This window comes from Furipterus horrens, unplaced genomic scaffold, assembly GCF_987537825.1.
Source record: "Furipterus horrens unplaced genomic scaffold, mFurHor1.1.pri manual_scaffold_3, whole genome shotgun sequence".
NCBI classification, from domain to species: domain Eukaryota; kingdom Metazoa; phylum Chordata; class Mammalia; order Chiroptera; family Furipteridae; genus Furipterus; species Furipterus horrens.
The window spans coordinates 156747302-156757621 of NW_028327173.1; the positions used below are offsets into that span (position 1 = coordinate 156747302).

At 36.7% G+C, this 10320-nt stretch overlaps 1 protein-coding gene across 3 annotated transcripts in view; it reads left to right on the forward strand.

Moving 5' to 3' along the window:
* The window catches only part of MAPK6 (mitogen-activated protein kinase 6), a 30739-nt gene extending 25746 nt beyond the window's left edge, over positions 1–4993 (forward strand). For all 3 annotated transcript variants that reach the window (XM_090270610.1, XM_090270608.1, XM_090270609.1), the window contains exons 5-6: positions 534–735; positions 2634–4993. In XM_090270610.1, the coding sequence (XP_090126736.1) occupies positions 534–735; positions 2634–3735 (1304 nt within the window). In that variant the 3' untranslated portion in view covers positions 3736–4993. The remainder of the gene's footprint in view (positions 1–533; positions 736–2633) is intronic.
* Positions 4994–10320: the final 5327 nt, after the last annotated feature.

Genomic DNA, 10320 nt, shown 5'->3' on the forward strand with positions numbered 1-10320 from the left:
GAGCAGAGATCAACAAATAAGTATAACAGATAGTAAGGTTAGGGAAGGACAAGGGAAAGTCTTATTAAGCACTAGACACTATGTTTAAAAATATTTGTACCTCATAAGATGTCTATATCCATCTTATGAAGAAACTGAAGTTTAGCAAATTTAAGTAACCTAGTAATTCAGTGAAATTAGTGAGTTGCAGAGCTGAGATTAGAACCTTTGTATTAGGGTTAGCCACATGAAATTGCTGTTATTTGGCCAATTTCTTCATCCTTACCTCACAACAAAACTGATTTATGGTTCAAATTAATATATTCCTTTTCTTTAATAACTGGCCGTAAAAATGAGATTGGGGTACATTTCAAATTTTTGTTATGTTTATTGAATAAATGCCTGTTCTTTTTAATTTGTAAATCAGGTGAACTAGTTTTATTCCTCTGATAAAACTTACATTAACTTACCTTTTAATTGTGCAGAGCTTTTGTTTCCTTTATAGTTTGGTGGACCTTCAGTATCGTTAAGGATCTTATCCCTTTCTTTTGCAGCACTGGATTTCCTGGAACAAATTTTGACATTTAGCCCCATGGATCGATTGACGGCAGAAGAAGCGCTTTCCCATCCTTACATGAGCATATATTCTTATCCAATGGATGAGCCAATTTCTAGTCATCCTTTTCATATTGAAGATGAAGTTGATGATATATTGCTTATGGATGAAACTCATAGCCACATTTATAACTGGGAAAGGTAACTTGATCCTAAATTAGAAAAATATTTATTGCATTTTTTAATAAACCACAATACAGTGAGTTTTATTTTAAAATTATATATAACACATGTAGAATTCTGTAAAAAATTAGTAAACATCTCTGGGTTTCTGCTAAACTTATCTTTGAATAGCCATTATGGAATTTAAATATTTAATAGTTACTAGTTAGGATATGCATAATAGGATAAGCTAAATGCTACTTTGAAAACATTTTCAAAACCATTAAGGCATGTTTAGTTAATAAAATTATATGGTTCTTTAAATGTGGGGGTTGAAGGTTGAAAGTCTAAACCTTTTTCAACTATTGCTTTTGTGAATGTTACAATTTTTTTTAAGGTGTTAGTTGAGAAGATTCAACCTTATGCAATAAAGTATCTCCATAATTGTCTCAAATTTTTACATACAGATTATTATGTCAAATATAAATTATCATGATATATTTATATTTAAATTTTTTCTAATGACAAACAATTTTGGGATGTTTAACAGTATAAGGAACTTTTTTAGTCTGAACAACATAAAACATCAACATGGATAATATTAAACATTTTAGTTAAGGAATTCCTCATTTTCTTAGGATATCAAACTTTCTAGGGAAGTTTGGATATAATTCTTCAAAGTGGGGTGGTAGCATATAATAATGAATCAACATTATTTAAATCTTCGGGTGATTTTGATATTCAGCCAGGTTTGGAAATCACTAATGACAATCTTAAGAACTTCAGGATTTTATATATTTCTGTATTTAAAAGATAAATGATTGCCAATTAACAATTAAAGTAGTTAATGTTGAAGTTAGTTTGTTTACCCATTGCATTTTTTTCCTCCTAAAATGTGGAGGTATTTGTGAATATGTTGACACACATCTGCCAACCACCTTCTTTTTCCTTCCACATGAACATTTCACTCTGTACATACAGTTCTTTCCATACATACCCAAACGTTTTCCAATCTCCACTTTTTAAAAAAAATTATTGATTTTGAGAGAAAGGAAGAGAGACAAACATCAGTTTTTGTTGTTCCACTTAATTTATGCATTCATTGGTTCATTCTTGAATGTGCCCTGACTAGGGAATCAAATCTGCAACCTTGGTGTATGGGGGACAGCACTCTAACCAACTGAGCTGCCTGATCAGGGCTCTCCATTTTCTATCATACTTAGTTAAGTCATCTTATACTTTCTTTTGTTTCCTCCTTCCCGTCCCCCAGCCATTTTCGTGTCTGTGTCTCCATCTGTCTACTTGGGCATGGTGTGGTTACCTTACTGTGATGTATCAGGAGAGGATACTGCATGCAGTAACATATACATGGAGAGGTTTTTGGCTTTTTTTTTTTCCAGTTTGTTAAGTGATGAGTTCCAGGAAGTCTTCCTCTTTCTAGTCTGCCTATAACCAGTAGAGTGAAAATCTGTAAGAGACCTGATTGAGATTGCAGATCTGCATTTTGTGGCTATAAAGTGTTTTGTCTCTGTGAAATTGTGTTGAAATTAAGCTGTAGACATGCGAGCCATTCAGTTGTTTATCTGCAGTTGTGTTTGAGGTGGATGAAAAAATAGAACAGAGAAAAGAGGAAATAAGTTTGAAATGATACTTGGTCTTATTTAAGAACGGAGGATTCAGAGTTTTATTATTGCACACTTCATTGGTAATTACAAAATATTGCCTCATGTTGTTCTGTATGGTTACAAGTCTTACCTATTTATTAAGATTTTAAGTTCCTGGAAGGAGGGATGGCTTAATGACTTAAGACTCCTATTATCCCCTCATAGACCTGTCACAATGCTTTCACATAAAAGACAGTGAATTTGGAAATGAAATTAGACACTTGGACTAACATTAATACACTGTTTTTTTGTTTTTGTTTTCGTTTTTTTCAGGTATCATGATTGTCAGTTTTCAGAACATGATTGGCCTATACATAACAACTTTGATATTGAGGAAGTTCAGCGTGACCCAAGAGCTTTGTCTGATGTCACTGATGAAGAAGAAGTACAGGTTGATCCTCGAAAATATTTGGATGGAGATCGTGAAAAGTATTTGGAGGATCCTGCTTTTGATACCAGTTACTCTACTGAGCCTTGTTGGCAGTACCCAGATCATCACGAAAACAAATATTGTGATCTGGAGTGTAGCCATACTTGTAACTACAAAATGAGGTCATCATCATATTTAGAGAACTTAGTTTGGAGAGAGAGTGAAGTTAACCATTACTATGAACCCAAGCTTATTATAGATCTTTCCAATTGGAAAGAACAAAGCAAAGAAAAATCTGATAAGAAAGGCAAGTCAAAATGTGAAAGGAATGGATTGGTTAAAGCCCAGATAGCTCTAGAGGAGGCATCACAGCAACTGGCTGAAAAAGAAAGGGAAAAGAACCAGGGATTTGACTTTGATTCTTTTATTGCAGGAACTATTCAGCTTAGTTCACAACATGAGCCTACTGATGTTGTTGATAAATTAAATGACTTGAATAGCTCAGTGTCCCAACTAGAATTGAAAAGTTTGATATCAAAGTCAGTAAGCCAAGAAAAACAGGAAAAGGGAATGGCAAATTTGGCTCAGTTAGAAGCTTTGTACCAGTCTTCTTGGGATAGCCAGTTTGTGGGTAGTGCGGATGACTGTTTTCTCATAAATCAGTTTTGTTGTGAGGTAAGGAAGGATGAGCAAATTGAGAAGGAAAACACTTACACCAGTTACTTGGACAAGTTCTTTAGTAGGAAAGAAGATACTGAAATGCTAGAAACTGAGCCTGTAGAAGATGGGAGGCATGGGGAGAGAGGAAATGAGGAAGGATTTCTGAATAACAGCGGTGAGTTCCTCTTTAACAAGCAGCTTGAATCCATAGGCATCCCACAGTTTCACAGTCCAGTTGGGTCACCACTTAAGTCAATACAGGCCACGTTAACACCTTCTGCTATGAAATCTTCCCCTCAGATTGCTCATAAAACATACAGCAGCATTCTGAAACATCTGAACTAAAACACTCAGCAGACATTTCTCTTTGTATTCTTCATGAAATGTGTTTGTCTTTTATATTACTAGTGTTTAAGTCATTTTTTTTTTTTACTTGAATCAGATGGTGTCATTTAGAAAGGATTTTATTAGTTCTTGGTTTTTAAAATCCAGACTTTTTTTCTACATGTGAGATGGTTTTCATTTTAACTGGCATGTCGTTTGCACACAAAAAATAAAGAATAGAGCAAAATAATGCAATGCAGGAGACAAAAGAAATGCACTAAGACAAGTAAAAAACATTCTCTCATAGAACAGTGATCTGTTTTACAGGAAACAAAAATCTTGCCTTGAAATTTACACAGTGAGTCTGTACATAATTGCATGAAAATATCTATTTTTTTTCTAAAACATTTTTCATTCATGAGTATTTTCAAGTTTTTCATACTGTACACATTTCTTAAAACACATGATACCAGCAGCAACTGAAAATGAATGCCGAATTTGGTACACATGTGTTATCTACCTCAAGGTAACAAAAGTATGTGGCAAAACATATACCACCCCTAGTGCTTCACAATATGAACTTCTATTTAGCCAGCGTCTATTGTAGTAAACTGTTCTTAAGATTCACTCACCATTTATAAATGTTCTGGTATGCATTTATAGTGAAGTGTTACTACATCACATCTTATTTATTTTAGCAAATCAGTATATTTTCTGTATTAAATTATAAAAAGTTAACTTAGTTTTTGAAATTTATTTGCAAATACACTTTTTCCATTTGGCACTATGGTTTGTTGCCTACTTAGCTGAATATATAATGTCAGCTTATTCTGAGGCTGTCCACGTACTTAATTTACTTAAGTATTCATTTTAAGTAAAGTGCTCACTGTGTATAGGAATTTGTATTTTGGAGGTGCTTGATCTATCTACAAAGAAAAATTAGGAATTACTTTATTATAAAATGCTCCTAGAAGTCTTAATTGTGTTTATTTTAAAAAAAAACTGTAATGTTAGACTTGTGTGCATGGAAGTAATTAAGGTACATCATTATTGTAGTTTAAAAGTTGTACATGATAAGACATATTTTGTTTTTACTGTATGTTTTTACTGAATGATCTATTCCCATCCCAAGGCAAGCATGAATAAAATTAGGTTAAATGTAGCATGTGGCATTGCAGTCTCTTGGAATTTGTTTCATCCATTTTATTTTATTGAATACTGTCTGTATCTTTGGTTATCCTGTTTGAAGAACAAGGACAAATAAAACATGGCCAGCAAATATGGCTCCTGTATAACTCTTTAGGTAATTAAAATTACCTGCTAGAATGAAAATTTCTAGCAGATTCTTTTCCTAGTTCTACTTCAGAGTATCTTTGAATGTGGCTATAGTTTAAATTATATTAGGCTAAAAGGCTTAAAAGAAAAAGGTGGTTTTGTTTCCATGCAATTCTTTTCTTGACTAAACCTTCATATAATGAAATGGAATTAAGGCTTTCTATGGTTGTGTGCAGCTTGAACACACAGGGATACATTCTGAGGAATGCATCATTAGGTGATTTTGTTGTGCAAACATAGAGTTCCATCACATACACCTAGGTGGTGTAGCGTACCACACCAAGGCTGTGTGGTGTACCATTGTCTCATGTGTTTTGTCGTTGACTGAAATGTTAGTGGCACGTAATTGTATATTTCATAACTTAAGATATGTGTGGAAGCTTTGAACTACAGTCAGATTTAAATGTGTTTGTTTTACATCTGTGCTCAAGAACTTACCCTTTTACCTATCTAAATATAAAAACATTCTCCCTTTTACCTCACTTTTCTGTTTGTCTCCCATCTTTGTTTTGTACAGAGCCAGTTTTATAATAGTAACACCTGGACTTCTTCCTACCCCAGACCTATTCATTGATTTCATCTGGATTCACAAGCTTTAAAAAAGCAAATATTGTCTGGGCGAATATCATTGTCACATGTTGTGAGTTTAAACATATACCCAAGTTACCTTAAACAGGCAAGCTGAGAGGGGAAGCTTTCAGTTTTTCACCATTAGGTAATGATGTTAGCTGTGGATTTTTATATATGACCTTTATTGTGTTGAAGTAATTTTCTTCTATTCCTATTTTGTTGAGTGCTTTTTTAATCATGAAAAAGTGTTGAATTTTGTCAAATGCTTTTTCTGTATTAATCAAGACAATCGTGGGTTTTGTCTTTTTGATAATGTGTCAAATTAATTTTTATATGCTGAATCATCCTTGTATTCCAAGAATCCCACTTGGTTCTGATGTACAATTCTTTTAATGTGTTTTGGAGATCAGTTTGTTAGTTTTTGTTGTTTTTTTTTTAATTCTCACCTGAGGACATGCTTATTGATTTTAGAGAGAGGGGAAGGAAGGGGGAGAGAGAGGGAGAGACACATGGGTGTGAGAAACATTGATTGTCTGCCTCTTGCACATGCCCCAGCCAGGGATCGAACCTGCAACCCTACGGATGTGCTCTCAACAGGAATTGAACCGGTGTAATTTTGGCCAGTTTGTGGAGATTTTTTCAAATCCTCACTGAGGATGTTTTATTGATTTGAGAGGGAGAGATATTGATGTGAGAGAGAAACGTTGATCAGCTGCCTCCCGTATGCACCCCAACTGGGGATCCAACCTGCCACCTAGGTATGTGCCCTGACTGGGAATCAAACCCACAGCCTTTTGGTGTACAGGGTGACGCTCCAACCAACTGACCCACCCAGCCACAGCTGGCGATTGACTTTGTTTCTTTGATTGAGCTTTGATTTCCCTGTTTCTTCCTGTGTCTTATTTTTGTTGCGATTTTTGCATTTGAGAAAACAGCCACCTCTGCCTGTTTATAGTTTGGCTTTGTACTGGGGAAGGTCTTCACCAGTCATCCCAGTGAGGTGCTTGGGGCACCTCAAACCTTTTATGGGGATGTGTCATCTCTGTATTAGTGTGTGTAATCCCCCTGCCCCCAACAGATTTGAGTTTCTTTTAACCGAAGGTTGTAGTTTCTTATTCCTTCTGGTGTCTGTCTGAAAACTACAGGTTCTCTGGCACTACAACAACTCACTGAATGCACTTTTCTCAGTGGCCCCCAGGCATCCATATTAGTGCTTTGAGTCAGGTCCTGCTGAAATTAGTGTCTTGGGAGGCCCTCCCAAATCCTGGAACATCGGACGATTGTTCTTCTCTTTCCCCCAGAGGAAGAAGCGGGGAAGTGAACTTTTTCTCCTATTTATGATCTATGCTGGCCTGGGGGAGGGGCTGACATAGTTGAAGTGAAACAGTTTTTCTTCTTTTTAATATACCTATACTTGGCGTTGAGGTTGTCTGGGCTACTATGACTTCTTGACTGGTGTCTAGAGTTCTAAAGGCTTTATGGACTGTATTGTTAGATTAATATTTCTGTGGGGTACTTCTTATTCTGACATCTGTGTCCAAACATAATTCTTTTAAAAAAAATTTATTTGTTTATTTATTTTTAGAGAGAGGGGAAAGGAGAAAGGGAGAGAAACATCACTGTGTGGTTGCCTCTCACTTGCGCCCCCAACTGGGGACCTGACATGCAACCCAGTTATGTGCCCTGACTGGGAATCGAACCAGTGACACTTGGTTCGCAGGCCGACGCTCAATCCACTGAGCCACACCAGCCATGGCATAATTCACTTTTTAAATGACTAATTCTGACTTAGAGGAATGCCCGACTGTCATGCAGCTTTCGGACTTCTGGTATGGTCTTTTGTCAATAAATTTGACACATCTGTGAACTGAGGGCTTAGAATCACAATTTTTAGAGCTAGTTCTGAAGCTTGGATATTAGGCTTAATTTGCAGCCTGTATTGTCCCCCCACCCCACCTTTCAGGTTTTTGTTTATTTTTAAATATTTTATTTATTTTTTAGAAAGAGGGGAAGAGAGGGAGAGAAACATTAATCGGTTACCCTGACCAGGAATCAAACCAGTGACCTTTTGCTTTGCGGGACAACACCCAGCCAACACAGCTACACTAGTCAGGGTGGTGGTTATTTTTTTTAAATGAGATTTTAAGCGTATAGAAAAAGAATACAGTTTTTAAAAATGTATATACCACTTGCTTTGTCAGTTCATCTAATTTTGATTTGCATCAGATAAACAGAATACAACTGCAGCGCTCTATTTAAACCTCCCATGTCTCATTTCCCTGCCTCAGAATAGGTACTTTTCTGATTTTTGCTTGTTATTCTCATGCATAGTTTTATACTTTATAATTTTGTAAACATGTAATATTTTGCATGTTTTAAAATCTCATGGCATGTTTTTCTCATCTTTTTTGCAATTTGCATTTTTTACTCAGCATGTCTGAAAGTTAATTATGGTGATACATGTAGCTCTAATTCCTTTTAATTGCTGTGTTGCAGTGTATCCATTTTTAAAATGATGTTTTCAGATTTCTCTCCTACACACGTTTGCAGTGAGAATTCTTGTGAACATGTATGAGTGTCTTTAGGGTATGTATCCAGAAGTAGAATTGCTGGGTCACAGAGAATGCGTATCTTAGAGTTTATGTCACATTGCTGGACATTTTAGGTCAAAAAGGGATTTTACAGATTTACACTCCTGCCAGTGGCATGAGAGTTCCTATTCATACACATCCTCCCAAACAAGAAACCAAGTCTTTCTCATTCAATTAATCCTACCAGGCTTGCTGTGTTTAGTTTACTTTAACTACAATAGGAATTGGACTTCCTAATTCCAAATAACTGACAGAGTCATGACTACACCTCAGGGATCCTTATGCAGCCACATCAGTAATGATGAGATAGTCTTGTTTTTTATTTCCTTTTGCAGTCAATGTGGCTTGGGAGCCAGTGCTTTATATCTTAAAGGCTGAGCCAATTATGTAAGTTACACTGAGGCCTACATCTAAGGAGTAAGAGTATCATGAATCGGAAGTGTTTTAAAAATACAATGCAACATGGGATCGCTTTTGCTTCTAGGTTAGATAATGTAGATTCTGCATAGTACTGCTCCTTATAAAATTATTGTTTTATTTAATAGTACTGTTTTCTGTCAGCTGCTTTCCTGTGTATTTATAGCATGTTTAATTAGTGGGCTGGTCCCAGTGGTCTTTGAATGACTGAATTGCTCACCTCCTAATCTTAGCCTTTTCAGTTCCCATTTGCTGTTGAATCAAAACCAGTAGTCTCTACCCTCAATGGGTCTATCATGTAATACTAGTCAATTGTACTTTTACTCTTCGCTTGTTCATACTAGGATTGCTTACCATTCAGATCTATCATCAAAATCTGGATAGAAAAGCAAAAGGACAAACTGGGAGTTGGGAGATTGAATTCTGGATCCAATTTCACTGACAGACTCACTCGGGTGTCACATCTCTGTGGGTCTCAGTTCCTTATTAACTAGCAGGTGCAATTTACTTGAGCCTAACAATAATAGTCTACTGGGGACAACTGAACAGGACACTGCCATGTTGAATTCTAACCCATTGTAACAGTCACAATGATTAGGCCTCCCTGTATAATAGATACATTGGACTGGGTGCATCCATGTGTTTTTTAAGCAGATTGAGAATGAAATTATGTGTTCGGTGCACCCTTATCACTTGACTGGTAGAGACAAAAGTATTGGAACCCCAGGATTGTTAAAGACCTTTGAAAAGAGCAGTGGAAACTCACCAGGCTCTTCCCTCCTAGTGCCAGAGGCAGTTTCCTTAAATAATAAGCCAGGTGAAGGGGAGAATGTGAGCTCTTCCAGCTGTTGGTATGTAACAAGTATCCTCCAGAAGAGGGGTGTTTGATCACCCATGTTGGAGCGCTGGCTCCATTCCACTGCAAAGGTCTAGCAGTCACATTCTAATGGTTTGCATGCTTATTTTCAATGCCTTGGTGGTAGTGGTAGTGTTACAAACCTAGCTAAGGATACTTATCTCCCATTACAACTGCCCCTCCCGGCAGTGCCTTGCCCTGCTCTTGGTGCTCCGCCAGATCCTGGGTCAGACTCTGGACCAAGCCTGCTTCTTCCTGTCCATCTTAAACCACAAACTAGGATCCATATTTGTCTGTACACTTGGACCTTGCTTCCAGCTGTGCTTACCACTCCCATACCCACCTAACTTGAACCTTACAGATGACTTCAGCTGCCAACTGAGACATTGAACTTTGCAGTATTGCATAGTCTTCAAGCAAACATGCCTCAGAATCAGATCCAAACTAAATTGAAAACTGCATGCTACTGCTTACCAGCCTTGTATAGGTTATTCAGCCTCTTCATTTTTCTCACTTGTGAAACAGGGCTAACGACAATTTCTGGGGTCGTGGTTAGGATTTAAAAAGGCTGTATGTACACAAAGCTTTTTAGTATAATGCCTGGTATTTGATAAATTATCAGTGCACTTGTTCTGTTTGAATTATTGCCCTTGCCCCTCAAAATATACTAAAACTCTTGACATTGATTTTTGCTTTTACAATTGCAACCCCATATCTAAGTTTCTTCTGTTCCAGCCATACTGCTTGTCAGCTCTGCTCAACTCCTGGCTCCAGATTTTGGTCTTTCTTAACCATCCAGACCCGTAGTTGAACAAGCATCTTAATTTGGAAGCCAGA